The sequence below is a fragment of the Gavia stellata genome, chromosome 12 (assembly GCF_030936135.1).
Source record: "Gavia stellata isolate bGavSte3 chromosome 12, bGavSte3.hap2, whole genome shotgun sequence".
Taxonomy (NCBI): Eukaryota; Metazoa; Chordata; class Aves; order Gaviiformes; family Gaviidae; genus Gavia; species Gavia stellata.
Window position 1 is genome coordinate 4354410 of NC_082605.1, and position 19669 is coordinate 4374078.

Sequence of the window (19669 nt, forward strand, 5' to 3'; positions counted from 1 at the left end):
CTGAGAAAGCATGAAAGAGACTGAATAAAGTCCCCTCCATATATGTATTGAGATAGAAGAAGGCGATACTGGGATACCTACTTTTACTGACTAGTATCTAAGGAACTCCAGATGACAGAACCAGGCTTTTCTGGAATATGAGAAATCCCAAACGGCCGTATAAGATTTATATTCTTGTTTCTTCCATTATAGCCATCTTCCCTGTCTTTCTTTGGAGAAAAGGTCTTATATTTAATAATCTTAACCTCAGCCTAGACCTGAGATAACCTAACACCAGATGTTAGTAAATTGCACTGAATATTTCTTCTTGCCTCTATTTCTCGCTTAGAGAATTGTAATCAGGAAAACTGTCCAGAATGGTGAGTGTTTGCTATCCAACTCCTGGAGGAAAATCCTGGCAGCACAAACATTAGTTGCCAAAACCATGGGAAGAAGGCAGCTGACCTGAATGAATGGCTGATACAAGCCTTCTTGAGGGATTTAGCTGATGTTACAGACATTTTAAGCTACAAATTGAGCAGGAACAGAGCACCTTGAAGCTATAGTATTGGTTATTTTACCACAGGCTGAAGCCAGTGAAGGAAAAAAAAAAAAAAAAAAAAAGAAATTCAGAAGAAGTTTTGCCCAGGGAATTGGTTGAGTCACCATCCCTGGAGGTATTTAAAAGATGTGTAGATGTGGTGCTTAGGGCCATGGTTTAGTGGTGGACTTGGCACTGTTACGTTTATGGTTGGACTCAATGATCTTAATGGTCTTTTCCAATCTAAACGATTCTATGATTCTAAGAAAAAAGAGAAAATTCAGATGCCCCTTTCCAGCAGTGACTGAGAGGCCTAACCCAAGCTGCCACCGGAACAGGTACGCGCCATTGCTTTTTTGATTAAACTGTGCTTAGTCTCATGCAGGTGAGGATTCACGCTCCCTTCCCACTTCTTTTTTCAGTATCATTAATCTGAAAATATATCTTACCTCTATGAAAGTGCCTTCTGTCTTCCACAGCTTAATGCAGATCCACAAAGGGATACAGATCATGGAAGAGAGCGCCATCATCCACCCTATGCCATAGCCCCAGTCAGGGTATATATATACATTGTTGTATTTCAAAGGCTTGTATTTCACCAGGAAAAAGATGAAGATTCCCTGAAATAAGCAGAGAAACATATTAGCGGTATTTGAAAAAACACTGCCTATGTAACAAGAAAATGATTGCCTGTTTAGACAAGGCTAGTCTCCCTGAAGATGGAGAGTAGAGGTAAGTTTTTCAGTCAGAGAAAAAACCCAAACAAACCAGCAATATCTATGTACAGCTTAAATAACATGTCTCAGTATCTTCCACAGAAATGAACAACCTTTCAAGTTTAAATCCTATTTACCTCTCAATGACAATAAAACCTGCACTTTGATGGCAAACAGTACCTGGGCAGGAAAGATTAAGTTTTGCTACTGTGAACCAGCTGTCATTAAGTAACATAAGCTGCATTCTCTCCAACCTGTCATGATGAAAAAGGAAAGCCAAAATTTTCAAAGTTGCCTTAATCCACTGTCTGTATCTGCAGTTCTGCGGGCCAATTCTTTCATCTTCACAAAAGCTCAAATATATCTGTCTAAATTCAAGACGTGTCTAATCAAGCAGTTTGGACCATTTAAATTTGTGAAATATACAAAAGTTACTATCTACTTTTCTCCAAAGTGGTGAAAAGAGTATACAAGAGCAAGTGATATTAAGTTCATTTCAGAGTTGGAGAAAATGAGCCAGAAATTTTCCCAAGTTTGCAAATGAACTGCAGAGCTCAAGGGAACCTGGATCTCTGGGTGCCCCAGCATCTGTGGTTTGCAGTTGCTATCATTTACGTATTGGAGAACTGGAAGATTTTAGTATCTAATCCTCAAGCACTTGTGGATCAAATTTATGGGCAATCTGGTCATGGTCCTTTTGTAATTTTGTCCCTGTTACGTAGCCACAACAGATTGTCAGAGTTGGCACCAGTACTGCTAGCTTCTGGTAAGGCAAATTCCTTCCCCTTCTTCACGCATATGAGATGTGCTCTCGGCCTCTTCTACTACTTTAACTAGAAGAAAAAATGTCCTGTCTTCTTTGAAAAATAGCTACTCACCTGAAGAGAGGGAAGGAAATAGGAGGCTGGGGCAGCAAGGAAACCAGCACAAGTCTGGAGGAGCCTGAGTTATGCTGGGTAGACACAAGGTATACTAGCGATGCAGTAAAAATAAGTGTCTGTTGTATTGGCAAATGTTCATTTAGGGCCGTGAGTTTATTTTTTCCTATTATTGTATAAACTAAGATTTCTTACAATTCACAGAACATTTAACAATTTTTACAGATCCTACAGAGTGTTTTTTAATTAAAATATATGCTACAAATCGATGGGTGTTTTTCTCAACCGTTGTGAACTATTAGCAGCAACGAAGTTCTAAAAATATGCACAGAAAACACTCTTTATGTCTAAAACAAGTTATTTGGGTATTCTGTACTTACTGCGCAAATACCTGGAGTTAAGACCATCCAGCACCATTTAATCAATGACAGTGGTTTGTACCCAATCATATCTTCAATGTTATCATAAAAGCGATTGCTGCCTGCCCCCAAAAAAACAAATGAAAAGCAGATGTAGAATGTACATGTAAGAGGTTGTATAGGTCAGTATTTAAAACAGTCAAGAGAAAAACATAGGTTCTGACAGAGCTGCAAAGACTGAAGCTGCTATCTCTCTCCCTGACACGTACATCTCTCTGCCATCTGCTCCATACTTGAGGCAGAGATTGCTGCCTACATCTGTATCTGACCAGTATGAACAGAGAGTAGAAGTGGGTGAGCTGTCAAACAGAAATGGCTTCTGGTCAGTAACAGTCTGAGCAAGCCCAGTTAAAGAGTAGATATATGCTACAAGCTCGTGAGTGAATCCCTAGATAGCTGGGGTGGGGACATGTGTGATCTGAAGTTTATATGTTGCTTTACAAAGTAAAATAGTCAGTCCTTTGTGAGCAAAAAATGCTTGAGGGTATAACCATGAACATACCTAGCACTGTGGTGGGAATGTGGAAGGCCCCACTCCATAAGGCTACAAGGCTTTCACGTTGCTTTTATGCAAACAGAAAACTTCCATAAAAACTCAAAACCACAGCAATTTTCGGCAACTCACCATAAACCCAGCCTATGCAGACACATTCAAATATGGCAACAAAAAGAAGGCACATGCCACTAGCTGCATAAGAGTCAAATAACTGAAAGACGTACATCCCACCCTGAAAGACAAAAACAGAAAAAGGAAAAAAAATATTGTGATGGCACCAGTAGGAATATTTCATAGCAAATATGGCTTTAATTACACAGTCAATCTGTTGGTTCCCTGGCAATCTTCCTACTAAAGTTTGTTCCTTCTTGAACAAAGAATATTCATTTCTCAGTGATTTGTTAGTGTGAAAGATTTTTTTCTTCCATAGCACTTAAGATTATTCCCTATGCCAGTTGAATACTCAGCATTTGCTTTAAGGTAGTAAATCCTGGAGTGGAGAGAACTACATTTGACTTGTTTCCAAAACGCTCTCCCACCTCCATGCTTTTTTTCAACTTCATTTGTTATCACATCAAGCTGTAGATAACTACAGGTGCTTTTGATCTCCAGATCACTGCACATGAAGATGCAGGCTCTTGTTTTTGTGTCTGTGCTATTGATGTGTAAAAGAATTAGTTAAAATATGGGGAAAGAAGGCAAAATCTGTAGCTACTAGAGTCACTCTCCAATGGCATAGGGACTGTGAAATGAGTAAACTGACCTACAAAGTTTGAATGTAGCTCACAGCCTTTAAGACACATTACTTAAATGAGTCATTATTATTTGACCAAAAAAAAGTGAAATAAGAATCACCCTGACTCCAAGCAAGCTTTTTAAAACTGTTTTCCTAACAAGTCAAATATTATTCTCCAAATGGCTTTAAAATAGCAACCTCTGCACTTCCAGAAAGCGCAACCTAAATCAAGCAGTGTCCTAAGTTAACACAGCATCCATACACAATGCTGACTGTGCATTGTCATGATGCATAGTGATCTGTCATGATATGAGCTGTCATTTTCTGCATTCACTGGTGCCACAATACTAACCAGTATGAAAAATATAAATGTGCTTAACTAAGACATCCTCACTTACTTACTGTTTGACTATGACTCAACTATATCAATTGTCACATCTATCAAAGACACAGTTCTTTTCTTCTTTTCCTGTATTTTTTCTCTTGCTTACAACAGTCAGAACCGTTCAGAGAACTGGCTGGCTTTCTAGAGCCTTTGTCTCGAGGCAAGATGAGAAGAAAACCTATGAAGTCCAATAAATAACATTATGGATAACCTGACTATTAAAATGGTATGAGTAATATTACACTACTTTCTATGCAAGATACTTAATCTTTTTTCACATATGCGTTCAATATTGAAATAATAATGAGGAGGAGATTCACAAAAGATCATTTCAATAGAAAGGAATCCTAAGACTTCCCTCTTTGCAGAAAGCTATGTGAAGGAAATAGGGGCTTGAGATTATCTCTTCAGTTGAAATGTAATGCTATTTGGGTAGTACATATGATCCATTACATCTCAGACAATTTTCTGCAAATGGAAGAGAACCCTAAAAACATAAAGAAAACTAAATCAAAAACAATACCTAGGATTTCCCCTTTTTTTCTGTGCATTAACTGACTGAAGATAAGTTAAGACGGACCCTCTAAACTTGAAATCCTGTCTAAATCTTATGGAACATAAGAATGTTCTAAAGTTATTGTTTATAAAACTGCATTGACGTCCAAGCGAGCATTTGGCAAAACCAGTGTTCTATAGTTAGGAAGTGACCATATATCTGAATGAGAAAGTTTTACTGTAAGGTAGAATATCTTTTATGAATAATCTGAAGCCTGAATAGAATCCAGGAACGTGTATTTAGAAATGCAAGAGAGGATGAGGACAGAGTTGGGATATATATCTACCCTTGGAAGTCTCACCCATGAATAACGCTTTGATGCCTTACTCAAGTACCATGGAATAGAGCGTTCTCTACCAGTGTGTCATTTCTGCATTGGATCATAGCTACTTAGATTGCCTAGTTGATGATGTAAATAAGTCACATCTCTCACTAATACCGTATGTGTCTCTAGCGATACTGAGAAAAAAGTGCTCCCCTGTCCTTTAAGGTTTCTGTTGAGCAAAAAGTTATAGCAAAAGCACTGTGGAATGTCAGCCCTCCCAGACCAGAACGCACATGTTGAAGTAAAACTTATTAAATTAAATGAGATATTTTTTTCTCCTAATGCAGATGCTTTTTTGTTTATTAGGTACACTGCTTTTAGTCAGCTCTGCCAGCTGACTGCTTCCCAACATCTCACAAGTGAACTTCTTTACTGCAAAGAGCTCACTGTGAGGTTCAGCAAATACCTGAGCAAACTGGAAACTTAGCGATCAACCAACTAAGACAACACAGTGTAAGAAACACAATTCTGCAAAACTCCTGCAAGAATATTCCTGTCCTGTTGGAGAACTTGCTTCCTCTTCACGCTCACATTTCTTTTAGTCTGTACATCTCAATAATGTACGTCTCTCTCAGTGCTCTGCTTAACACTTGCACTGTGGGAGGGATTATTCCAAAATTTCCGCATTTTACATAGCAAAAACAATTTATCTCACTGAGGGTAAGAATGATTACAGGCAAATTGGTCCCTATAAGGTTTCTCTGCTCCAATGCTCAACTTATAGGGACACACATCTGGAAGGAATTCTTAATCAACCAGTGTCAATTCTTCCATTCTCACAGGGAACTATGTCACATAATACCTTTCATAAACTAACTGACAATCTCAATTCCAGTTTAAAGCCAGAACTATTTTCTTGGAAAATCTTCTAGAACCTCACTGTTCTGATGGACAGAAATCCTTTCTTAATTTCCAGCCTAATTTTTAATGGCCAGTTTATACATCCTGGATTGGGAATGAGGGAAAGGGAGCCATTCTTTTTGCAGAAATAGTTCATGTTTATACTCACTGTTACATCTATGATGTACTTACAGAAAGCAACCATACACCCTTGCTAATATTATCATCATTTTGCTAGTTTCTGGTAAAATTGGCTCTGTGCTTCTAGGGTCATCGTCACTGCTCTTGCTTTGCGTGCTGTTCCAATCTGAATACAAGTAACCAGAGTCATACATAATATTTCAAGCGGGACTACTACCTTGTCCAGGCATGGGACCATTCCCATCTCTCAATTGGAAATACCTTCCCGAAACATCTAAGAAACATAGTTTTATGTCTACAGCATATTTGTAGTGCTTAGTTTCACATCCAGATACTTCTCTTTCCTAATCGTTTTCAATGCCTAGTAGAAATGTTTACTACAATATGGATGACTTTATACCTTGCGCTACTATCGTCTACCCCATCTTTAATACTCCAACCATCCAGTCCTTCCCTATCATTATGCCTTCTTCTGTGACCCAGGAACATCAGAGTTAAAGAAGCCTGATTTGGACTTAAATCTTATAGATGACTGTGAGCCCTTATCCTTCATGCACTCATTAGGCTACAGCTATTTTGTGAATTCTCTGGTTTTTTAATAAAGACTGAGCTCATGTTTTGTTCTTTTGAACAATAAGGACACTTCTAGGACTTCTCTATCTGGCTGCCAACTTTCATGAAGGTTGAACTTTTATGGAAAAGGACTTATCTTAGAAACTTCTGTTAAATTGACTGAAATCTGCCAATAGGTTCAAAATTTAAAATGAAGAAGGAATACATCGCCACAGAGCTTGTCGCATGCAGCCGATTACTATACGCGACTTGTTTCCATAGCAAGACAACTACAGATACTAGATAAAATTGCTACCAAGCGCTGTCTGTGTAACTTCACTAAGAATCTCATTTCAGCCACTGTCTCTTTTAACACCAACAGTCATCACCTCCTCTTTGTCCAGTTACTTGTACCAGTCCTTTTCTTTTGAATAAAATTAATCATTTTTCTTGTGGTGAATGTTCAATTCTGAAGTATATAAAACTTCCCCTCAACTGCATTTGCTTCATACAGTGTCATATCTTTTATCAGAGAAAGATATCTGATTTGTCTGGCACAAACTGTCACTAAAGAAATAATAAAAGTTTCATTTTGTCCTAGTCTCCACTTTTGTCCCCATCTTTAGTTATTCTTTCCTTGAAAGTGTATCTAAAGCTAATATATTCTGATTTGTTGATTTATTCTATTCGTTGTAAAAATTTGCATACTGATGACAACAGGCTAACATGCTTACAATTGCCTAACACCTTTTCTGAGGTGAAATTTGCTCATTTTCAGTAACAAAACAATTTGAAAAGCACATAGTCTAAGGACTGTGGATCTCTGTAGAGGGAATTTAAGTGATCCCAGATGAGTTCATGAAGCCCTGGGAGGCTGCTTCGCTGGGAAACCCTGCCTGAGATTGCCGCACAACAGAGACACGTTGTGGCCCTTCACGGTTAATACAGCCAGGCTTCCTTGGATAAACACTCCTCAGACATTTAAATCTACAGCTCCTCAGACAAGAAACCTCGCTCCTTGGTACAAGTAGGTGCTAATGTCCCAGCAAGCAGAAGAATATGGGCAGAGGAGAGTGTGGACTCTGCCCCTCTTCTTCCTGTCTTGAGAGGGTAAAGTGAAGGAGAGGAAGACTGTTGATACAACTCACTCTGTAAAGCAAGCACTAAGCAGCAAGACTAACCTCCTACCAAGTACCAAAGGATCCCAGAGTTCCTCCCCAACCTGGGTACCTAACACAGTAGTGCCAGACATGTTGTGTCATGAACTGATGGGATGGACTGACACCCTCAGAATTTTTGGTTTAGAACATCTCAAAGCAAACACCCTGGGTTGTTTGAAAAAAAAGATTTTTTTTCCTTTTTTTTTTTTTTTTTTTACTCTTACCGAAGCAATTTCTGCTCAGAGATTGGCTGTATGGATTGACCTGGTCTGGTGATATAAAAATCAAAGACATTTTAGTTTTCTCTTTTCACTTTACTTCATCTTCTTTATAGATCTATTCATCCAAATGTAGTTGTTTCCAGACTGGTCTGCCCAGAGTAAGTAAGCTGAAACCACAGTCAGTATATCTGGTTGGCTGGTGCAAAGCAGATGGAATTTCCTTGGCTATGTAACTTTGATTAAAATATTTCCTAAGCTCAACTGAAAAATTGAGGATAGATTTCACATTTCAAATGTTGCACGGTAGTTGGGAACAGTGTCTTAAGTATTTTGTAGTCATATTCCTCACAGTGAAATTTGTCTGTGGCAAATGTTCTTGCATTTTATCTGTTATGATTATAAAGAGAAACCCATTTCCTTTTTTCTGCAGTAGCACAACAAAGCACATCTTACCTCAGTTAACATTATTAGGCCAATGAAGTATGACACAATGGAAAGGCCGAGAATCAACAGTTCTCTTCTGTAGCCCCTTCGGAAAATCTTTGGGTACATATCTACAACAGCTGTCACAAGGCTTTCAACACACACGAACTAGAACAAATGATAGGAAAGGACAAATGAAATGTGTGTCTCATCTGCTGTGGGATTTGGATTTGCTACCAAACACTTCAAATATCCTTATATGTTCTCATCACAGAGACTGAATGATCCCTGAGGACACTGTAAGCAGAAGCTCAAACTGAGAGGAACATAATTTCAGAATGAAAAAGTCCAAAGCTATGGATTTCCAGTCCACCAGCATATTCAAATAGTTGAATCCACTAATATAATCTCAGAACATATTTGCCCTGTAGCAGATGGATTACATAAAAGTTAAATCTTTCCAATGGGCCTTGAATGGGACTTAAATAATGTACAAACCGTTCATAAGACTGCAGCAGAATTTCTCTGTAAGCATCCTGCACTTTTGTCACTCAAAGGAATGCTATGCAGTGCTATGCACCTTCAAGCACTGCTAAATAAACTGTGGCAGGTTTTTTGTGAAAGTTCTCTCCATTTTACAGAAAAGAGAAGTTCCACAAGGCTATTAAGTGCCCAAGCCAAGTACATCTAATGAAGGATAGAAGGAATATTCTTACTAACTTTAAAAATCAGCAGAAAGCAAGAGGCCTGAGCTTCTGACTCAGGGCTCTGGAGCAAGGTTTCTAAAGTAGGCACTACAATTAATGCCCAGAAGTAGACAATATAAAGCCTGCTTCATTGGAACAGTCAAAAGCAGAATTCAGGAATTGCTAATTTTAAAAAAGACTTTAAAAAAATTGTTACATCAGGAAAAAGAGCAGTTATTAAAACGTGAAGTTTAATGATTGGAAATGTCATGCAAAATAAGCACTGAAGAGCTTTATTCTACAGTATACAATCATAAACTTTCTGAACCAAATCACACCGAGAGCTGAGCTGCATGCTAAAAATGCCAGCTGCTTTACATTTTTCATCAAACAGCTTTCACAATTTTTATGGTCACATAGGAAGGACAACTTCTATGCTGTCACTTCGCTGCAGAATATGGCTACACATTTCTTGCTATGATATCTTGATGTACAAATACACTGCAGGAACTTACATTATCACTATCTGATATTCAGTTTCAAAATCCATTGCAAAGTGCTTTAAAAATGGGAAAAGAAGACACACTGGTATTTTACCGAACTGTGAATTTTAATCACCCCTATTTAAGTTCAAAATGATTTCCATGTTAATAATGAGAGCTATAGTCAGGCTGAATCACTGTTCACAGTAAATCATAAAGGAACCTCCAGCATCACAGAACTAAGATTTAAAATAAGGAACTTGAATTAATGGTTTTAGGCAAAGAATTAAGTTAGGGTTCCTTCCTTCATCAGCTTAGATGCTGTTTACATCAAGGATGCTGATATACACACGCTAGGGAAACTGATGAAATATTTAAATAGTGTTTGTTTCATACCTGACTGTCTAATCCAAGGAATATGAGCATCATGAAGAACAGAGTTGCCCACAGAGGAGAAAGAGGCATCATGGTAACAGCTTTAGGGTAAGCAATGAATGCAAGTCCTGGTCCTGAAAAGGCAGAAAAGAAAGGAAATATTTATGCTCATGTACTGGGTCTGGCTAAGATGGAGTTAGCTTTCTTCATAACAGCCTGTACGGTGCTGTGTTTTGGATTTGTGGATAGAACAGCATTGCTAACACCAACATTGTGGCTATGGTGAACAGTGCTTGCCCAGCACCGCTTATTAAACTGTCTCTATCTGGACCCATGAGTTTTCTCACTTTTTGTCTTCCTGTTCCCTTCCCCATCCCACTGGGGCAGGCGAGTGAGTGAACAGCAGTGTGGATGCTTAGCTGCTGGCGAGGGTCAACCCACCACAACTTGATTGTTCTTATATGGCAGATGACAGGAGCTAAACACAAGGTTGAAAACCTTGACAAACTCTGCATCTCTAATAGTCTCCACATTTGGTGATGAGGCTAACTAGTAATGAAGACTTCCTTGGCACATCAACTCTGCCTGCATCCTGTCCAAATGTTTGAAGGTCAAGACTTCTGTTAGGACATCACTGTACTTTACGTTCTTCTTCTTTGTGTGGATGTACAGCAAGACTCGCATACCTGGATAAATAACAGCATGTGGTCCTGTGATTGCCTTGTATAACTTATTAACATATTCTGGAATCTTTTTTTTTCCTATGACAGCACTGTATCTGACACTTTTTGCAAGAATGCAGTCAATGGTAAGAGCTGCATCTTGGAAGTCATACATGGTGCAAGCCAAATGTCTACTGGTTTGTTCAAAATCTGCTCTGCATGTTTTGAGTGCTGCTGCTGGTACATAACATTAATTCATTGGCTGCATATTTACAGAAATCTTCAAAATAAAACATTTTTGCAACAGCATTGGTAATGTCTCAGATCTGCTAAAATACCATCTCACCTAGCTCATATTTTCCTGTTCTTATTTACCTGTGCCCATTTTTCTGCTTGCAAACTTTCATGCTATAACAGCTTTTACTGAAGTTAGCCAGCTTTTAAAGCAGGGATATAAAGGCAGCATCACAGGCTGTTAAAGGAGTACCTCTGTGCTCCTGCTGCAATAACTTCACTGAGGAGCTGTCAACACGCTACTGCTTTTCCATTTAATGCAGTATTTGCAAGCTCCTATAGTTTCCAGAGTTGCTGTAGTCTTTTAACCTCTTTCTATATAGTTTCTATAATAGTATAAGCCAGTTGTCTCGGGGACTTTAGGAAAAGAGAAGTATTTTCCACGATAGTATCAGTGAAGCTCTACTTGCTTTGCAGTTTTCCTGCTAACTTTGGCTAACTTCATGAGAGTCATTCCTCCTTCTCAACAGTTCAGCATTATACTGCTTTTCTTTCTGGGCAGCACTCTGTTCTTTTTGTTCTAAGTTTTAAGTGATGCTTAAAGATGCTACCTCCACAAAGGTGTTAAAGAGCAATTATCTTTCATTGGATGCCTAACTCCGAGAGATGGTAATGAATGTTAGATGGTTAATTTCTCATAAAGCTGGGCCTTTGTGCCTTTCTGGACTCAAACCAGGAACTTTTATACTTAATCAACCAGAGTGTCTCACTGTATGTCCCTGGGAGAAAAACTTACTGACATTAGGAGATGGCATTAGCCATCTGACTGTTAGAAATCTGTATTTGGATAGTATACATTAAGCAAGACTTCAGAGGACTTCCAAAGATTTCTTCTAAACAGCTAGCTTCTCATTATTTTAATAGCTATATCTTTTTTCTTTTTTTCTATTTTTTTTTTTCCCCCAGAAGGAACAAATATTTGTGTGGATTTCGGTCTGTCTCATTTAAAGAAAAATGAATGCTCCTTTCATGAGGATATAATACTCAAGGGGCATAACTGAGCAATACATCTCTGCTAAACAATCTTCTGGATGCTCAGCTGGAGTAAGTTTGTGTTACAATAGCTATTGACATATATGCTCTGCACATAACATGAATATTTTTCACACGTAAATGTATGACCATAAAAATAGTTAAGAACTCTTCTTATAGCAGTTATTCTAATGAGTCAAGTAACAGGTTTTTAAGAGAAGTTTTGTAAAACTATCTGCAGAACAGTCAACTTGTCCATAAGATAATGGCACAGACTAAGTATCCTGACAGCAACCTCTGGGCATTTTCTGTTAACTCAGAAAACTGCTTTTGGAACTTACCTGATTCTGCAACTTCTGCAATGGGCACGCCTTGTTCATAAGCCATAAATCCAAGAACTGAAAAGATAGCAAAACCAGCAACAAAGCTTGTGCCACTGTTCAAGCAGCAGAGCATGATGCAGTCTCTGAAAATATAAATAAAAAACACTGCAGTTGATCTCCAGAGCCTGGGTTTCTTTCATATACTGAGCCATAGGACTAACAGAACCCCAAGCTGCAGGAATGGACATTAAGTTGCTCATTAAGAGTAAGCTCCCAACTGATGCTGTGCCTGAGAGAAATCAGTCAGGCATAAGCAATTGTAGGAAGATACCATCATAATACCCTTGCTTGTGTTTTAGCTGCTTGAATTGCAAACCTGTAGCTACTCAGCTACTGTTTTTTGACAGAATCTTTAAAAAACATGTAAAAATACTGTAAGAATGGTGTTAAGAACAATTTTTCTACAGTAGTTGTAATAATGTATTCCAGAGGATATGAACTCATTTATAAAGTATATAAAAATGGTAGTAATTTGTTTCCTGGAAAAAAATCCTATGGTCAGATCTTAGCTAATTCTATTCCAGTTACAGCATATTGGCAATATATAGCCATACAAAACAGAACTCCAGTTTGGTTTATAAACTTTTTTTAAGAAGCTGTAGTAATGAAAAGCACCATATGTAATCTAAGAAGTATGTATATGCCTAAAAAAGTGCCTAACAAGTAGGCAAAGACAGTGCAGGGACACTGATCTCTCAGACCTATGTATCCTACACATCAAACAACGACAATTACAAGGCCAAGGTGAAGAAATATTCCTTTTGCCAGATTGGAAATGTCACAATAGTAAATCATTTTTAAAAAAGGGAAAATATTCTTGCAGAAAGGTGCGATCTTTCCCCAGAGCTCAGTGAAATATTGTTCATCCTGCTTTCAGACAGCACTTCAGGCTTGACAGATGATGAGGTAGGAATGATTTATCATGACAGTCAGTCTTTTAAGACTGTTTTCTACAAGAAACAGCTGTGTACTTGAGAAAGTAATAACCTAACCTAGATGCCTGGAAGTAAATTAGGATTCTAAAACACTGAAACACAAAGCAAGCCGTAGCTCTGTCAAAGCCTATACCTTAGTCTGTTTTATTCCCATCTTACTACAGCTCTGAAGCAAATTTTTTTGCAAGCTATCTATGAGTGAATGACCCTGTAAAATCTAACAGGTTCTGAATCCACATCTTCAGTAATGATGCCCATTTTCATCACAGATTTGTAGTGACTTTTTGAGAATCAGTGACAATTCATATTTTTGAAGTCCTGGCATATATTCCAGCGAAACTTCTGTGGTCATCTCTTTGTCCTGTTGCTTGTTTTGTTTGGTATTTTTATCCCGTAACTTTATCTCATCAGTTTATTAAGTTGAAAGTGACGTGACCAGTTCCAGCATCTTACTCCTTCACTAATGAGCCATGCGCTGCATCCCACACGTGTTCAAAGCGCTTTCTGTTACTGACTTTGGCTCACCTTAGCGTCAGGTACGTACATTCTAAATGGCCGGAAGCAGGCATACGTTTCAATACTGCAAAGTGAGTGATCAGCTGAACTACGGCCATTGGGCCACAGGAGGCTTTGGCTCTCCCTCATCACCTCATCTACAGTTAATTTTAACCATTATTTTGAGAATGATTTTATGTTTTCATTATCGTTCCATGGTAAAAAAAAGTCTGTATGGCATATCATCTATAAATTGCCAAAATTTGTTCAGAAATGAAAAAGAACGAATACTCCCAATTGTAGATCAAGACTCAGACATGGAGAAGTCCAGTGATGTTCACGCTTCTTTCATGCACGGACTCTAACACTGTTTGTTCATTGGCAGGGGTAAATAGGTCCTTTAAAATACTTCCTGAAAATTCTTAAAATGATCAGAATTCTAACCTGTTATTTATTCGTTTTTCATATGAAATTGCTTCCTGTAGTTACGCACAGCCACGCTAGTTATACACTTTGGATGTCTTAAAGCAAAGTAGCAATCTAAAGGAAAGCAACCAGGAGCACAGAGTTCTTTGTGCTTTGCAGAGAAATAAAACAAAGAAAAAGATCATCTTCCTAACCGTTCTTCTCGGTGTATTTCAGCACTGAAGTAGCTCTGGAGATATTCTCACCCTGGCCTATCTCACCTAAGAAACTGGTGAGTTCAATGCTGAGAAATTAAAACTAAGTGTGATGAAACTCTGTCGATAAGAGATGTCAGAAAGATGTATTTTTTTTAATCCTTTGCGGGGGAAAAAAGAGGTACTACTTCAGTGGGATGGACCTGGCTGCTCACCAGTCATATGATGCCTCCATTTGGAACAGCCTGTTTTCTGCAGGTAAGATTTATTTTAGATAATTCCTAGGCTTCAAATGCGGTCCAAGCAAGAAGATATTTTTTTCTGGTGAATGGTGTGGCACAGGACATTTGAGAGCTGCTGCTTCCTAACCATGCGAAAAAGGGTTGAGGTGGAGACACATTGCTCCCTGTGCACCTTCAGAGCCCCTGGCAGTTTGCGCTGCTTCCTCTTGAAGGAAGGTTCTAGGGCAAGCCCCAAGTGGTTTGAGCTGGACAATCCTATATAACTAGATCACCTGTGAGAGAACAGGAGGAGCACAGATATTTCTCCACTCACAGGGAAGACCCACAAACCACAGTGCCATGGTACAAAATAGTAACAGGGTAGATATGCATTTCTCCAAGGAAATGGGCAAAACTGAAAAAATCCCTAAGGGGATTTTCATCATCTCCAGTTAGTGAGGTACCTATCTTTTGACATAACACAGCCACAGCTCCATCATTTTCTTCCCCAGTTAGACAGTCACAGGCTGAACACTAGGTTCTCTGGGGACCTAGCAGTGTTTCCTGTCCTAACAAAAACATAACTTCCGATTTTAATTTCCATCCTTCCTTTATCTTTGCAGAAATTCTACTAACCCCTCAACTCCTTCTGGTTTTTTCCCTTAGGTAGAAGTGTTTAACCTGTAGTTCAGTCTTTTTTTCTGCTACAGGGAGGAAAACTGAGAGGGGGATCTGGACCCATCGATTGTGAAACCGAAGAATTTTAAAACACAAATGCCCAAGAACCATTGGAAGGAGAACATGAAATTTATCTAATTTTCCATCAATTTTTTATAAGCGTCCTTGGTAGGAAGGCATCAGAGCCTGACTGAAGCCCAAACTGAGTTCAAATGAAAGGAAAACTTCAAGTTTTTATGAAAACTTCACAGTCTTCCAAATTAGTGTCTTGCCAATCACCTGAATAATTCAAGACATGCATTCCTTATCCTCTCCCTGCCTGACAGGCAGGATACTGCTGAAAATTGATTCTGCCTTCCTTAAGGAGCTTCTCTGATTAGAGAGAAGAGCCCACAGAGCCTTTTGGATCCCTCCAGTTACTTTCTTGCCTTTATGGATCCCCTCAAGACCAATTCCCATTCCTCTTTACCTCTTAGACTAGAAGTTTGATAAAGGACACATCTTCATTTCTTAAAAGTTTTGTCCGTTTGTTGACAGTGTGTAAAATCACTCATTTCTCTTCTGCACCACAGTGGCAACATGGCAGCTAACCCCGGATTTGTACATGGGGCTCATACATAAAAATGGTCCTGCTGAGGTGCAGCCTCCAGCGCAAAGGAGTGGTCCTGTGAAACCAAATGGCGTTTCCCCTGGGGGGGAACTGCACAGCGTCCAGCGGGGAGCTGGGTCAGTTCTGCAAATACACAGCACGTGTAGCAGGAACAAGAACATTTTCCTCTTCTGTCTACTGAGGTTGTCTGAAGTGAATCCATCCCTTGAGAAGGTCTGAGCGGATTAGAAATTCTTAGCTTGCTAAAAATTAGAGGAAACATTGGTACACCTTTCTTGTAGTTATATGGGGAAAACATTGCCTGCTGATGGCACTGCCATTACTTTCATCTTTTCATAAGAGTCACTTTTGATATAAACTGTTGTAAATCCAGGGAGGATCTGTATTAATGTATTACAACGAAAGATAAGTAAGGACAATAAAAAATCATTTCCTATTCAAAGATGTGAAGTGACTTGCTTGCAATTCATTCACAACGTTAATGAATTAGATCAGGCTGCTAATAAGAAAAACCCACATGCAGTTTAGATTTTCCCATTTCCCACTAAAATGCCTCATGTCTTTTTTTTGCACTGCAACTTTCCCTTAGAGAAAAAAATTTAGTAAAACAGAGTACAAAAGGAGTGGAAGTAGATGTTACAATTAGACAATACACTGCAGGTATTGCAAGAGGCAAATGCATAGCTTGATTTTAATATTTTTAAGTACTAGTTAGAATACAAATTTAATTCTGCTGTCCACTGCATAGCTGCTTTGTACGTCTTGCTCTGTTAACAGCCCTGTTTAACTCAAGCTGCTTACTGCAGTTAACTTCTGTCCTACTCCTCTCCTCAGATCTCCTAAGAATCATACTTCGGGACACAATAAAATCTGTCCTATTCAGGAAATATGTGAAAACACCTTGTTAGAGGAATTGTGAAGCTCAGATTCCATAAAAAGTATTCTGTTGCATCATCTTGCTCAGGTGCTTTAAAAAAGAGCTGCTGACATTTTCTGCAAGCTATGCTGCTAGGGTCAGAGGAAAAGAAGGAAAATTACATAAGCTCTCTGATTACACATCAAAACTCCTGATTTTTGTAATGAGTTAAAAAACCATAGTAAAAAGATTACTGCAGTCCTTGAGGCTGTGACAGAATAGTTTCTAGATGGGATGCAACTGGAAAGAAATAAAAATAAATAAAAGAGAAAAGGAGTAGCACCTGTGTTAAAGCATCGCTTATGCTAATTAGGGAAAATGTTCATTACCCACTGTTCTGTAGGGGCATTCATTACCCTCTGTTGGGGCATCTTTATCATTATCCCGAAAATAATGTCAATCAGCACTGAAGATTGTAGGGAACTCGCACTACTTTATGCAGCAAAACATTTGGAATTTTGGCTGTCATAGCCAAGCAAAGAGGAACTTACATTGCTGCTAAGTTACTTTACATGTTTAGATGGCACAGTACCCTTAACTGCTGCTGGATAGCTTTGCAGACATTCAGCTGGTGGATACATTCATGTCTCTGTGGTTTCCAGTATCCCAGTTCCCCCACTGTTTGGTGTTTCTCTGACAGAAAAGCAAATTGTTGCTGAGACACTGAAACAAGGCGGCATTTCCTAAAACTGTCTCCTGAATTCTCCATGTAAATCTGTAATTTAGAATTTAAAAACTTACACCTTTTGGGTTTTGGGGGTGGTGTGTTTGGGCTTTTGGACTGTATTGTTTCCTTTACAGAAAAATGAAATTTTAATTTTCTGTCTGGAGATCATAATGGCATCAGTGCAAGCAAACTGTCATTTACTGTCTTGTATTAAAGGCTGTTGAATAGCAGGAAAACTAATTCAATAAGTACCGATGCCAGAAGAAAAAAGTAGCGCTCATATTCTTGCCCATGCCAGTAAAATGGAACGAGGATTTTGTGTGAGTCATATCCTTTTGACATTGATTCAGGAAAGATTAAAACCTACTGAAGTTGTTAGCAATTTCCTTATTGATTTCTATAAAGATAAGCAATAAAATGCTATCCATTTCTAGTGTGCTCTAGCTAGCAGACAGTAAACTCCTGTGACATTCAGAGCATGGACCAAACTCAGTTGAGTTTTAATAACAATTTTTGGTATGATTTTTTTTAAAGCATATGTAAGTTATACAATCAAATATTGCAATTATACATGTATGAAATTCTGTATATTGTACATGCAATTGTGTATACCTGTGTGTACTGAATGGCTTGTGGCTGTGCAAGGGTCAGATATGATCAAAAGGGATGAAAACACCCAATTTTGCAAAAGAGTTCCTCTGAAATAATTATAAGAAACATTATAGATCTCTGTCCTACAAAAACATGTGCATGTGCTTATGATTACTTACGCAAATAGCTGAAGGAAAAGAGAAGTACTTCTGAGTGAAGCTAAGTATGTGGATACTTCCATCACTGAAATTAATGTAAAAAAAAGTGTGGAAGGTATTACCTGTAGCAGTTATTATTATAGTTGTTGTAACTTCCCAGGGCTGTCAAGCACCCCAAGCAGATCGCGTAAGAGAAAAATATCTGTGTACCGGCATCCACCCACACCTGAGGACAAAAAAAAAAATGGAGTGGTTAAAAAAGGTCAAGAAGGAATCACCTTTATGCATGTATTGACTGCAAATTTGCAGAGGCAGCTGTACAGGGTAATAGTGCCTGGCAAACCTTTTATAAGTCACAACCTTAAAAAATAATATGCTGTGAGTTAAATTCCCCTCTCCTTCCCAGTGGTGTAAAGAAGGAGTAACTCAGCTGGTCTTTACCGGTACAACCTAATCTAAGTAGAAGAGAGACAGAATTTCTGGAGAAGAACCTCACCCAGTATAAATTCTTTAATGATTTTATTGACACGATAAGGTGTCAGTAATTCCAACGTATATAGAATCGTCTGCATTTATCTCATTCTCATTCGATAATTATTTATTTAAATTTAAAAATTTAGTGTGAAAAAATACTCTAAAGACAAAATATGCCATTCATAGATAATATGCAAATTAAGCTGGGGAAAGAGAAGAGACAACTTACCCAGGGAAAGGCCTTTTTTTAGCAATACTTAATGGCCCCAATTAGGCACGAGGACATGGTTGTTCTGGTCACTGAACAATTAACAAATAAAAGTTCTGTAGAGCTTAACAAGTAAGTAGCTTTATAATATCATTATGGTAACGTTTATATCCTAAAGGGATGCAAATACTAAATTCTAAATCAGAGAAAAGAAAAAAAAAAAGGAAGTATGAGCTGACACAGTGAGATTATTCTCCTCACAGCAATCTCAGAACATTAATATAACATGCAATTTTTTTTACTTTAAAAATACTCCAACAAAACAGTTCAGTTCATTCAACTAGAGCCTGGGTGTGTTATTACTGGAGGTGAATATACTCTTTTAACTCCTGTTTTTGCCATGAGAGTGATGTGAAGAACCCACATCTACACAGCTGCACTAATATTTCCAATCCAATAAATTCTGATTCCTGGTTTCCTGGGATAAATGAGCTCTGAAAGTATTTTTTTTAAAGCAGAGCAACCAAAGCGCTTTTCAAAGAAGTAACAAAACACTGACTGATAACCAGAGGCAATAGCTGTGTAGCCACTAGCTACTCTAAGTTTGAGACAGGAAAGAGGCAATGCAGGTAATGATTTAATGACTAATAATAGTAATACCAATAGTAGTAATCAAATACTCATATATATATGAAGGGGATGGATTTGTTTTACATGTGAACAAGTGAGACCTTGGTCTCTGGAGTTGTTGAGAGTGTTTCTGTTTAGGAATAACATTAAGATCACATTTGATTTGCATCAGTGGCTTAAATGGTTTCATTGCTGTCATACTGAATAAGATACAGCTGGTTACATCTCAAAGTTTCACCACGTG

General features: G+C 38.3%; 1 protein-coding gene across 1 annotated transcript in view; it reads right to left on the minus strand.

The window, feature by feature from the left end:
* Window positions 1-19669, minus strand: part of SLC6A11 (solute carrier family 6 member 11) — a 102139-nt gene that overhangs the window by 1210 nt on the left and 81260 nt on the right. Inside the window, exons 7-13 of the mRNA XM_009809167.2 lie at window positions 18236-18339; window positions 12181-12305; window positions 9933-10045; window positions 8399-8536; window positions 3159-3261; window positions 2495-2595; window positions 970-1140 (exon numbers count right to left, since the gene is read on the minus strand). Of these exons, the coding sequence (XP_009807469.1) occupies window positions 970-1140; window positions 2495-2595; window positions 3159-3261; window positions 8399-8536; window positions 9933-10045; window positions 12181-12305; window positions 18236-18339 (855 nt within the window). The remainder of the gene's footprint in view (window positions 1-969; window positions 1141-2494; window positions 2596-3158; window positions 3262-8398; window positions 8537-9932; window positions 10046-12180; window positions 12306-18235; window positions 18340-19669) is intronic.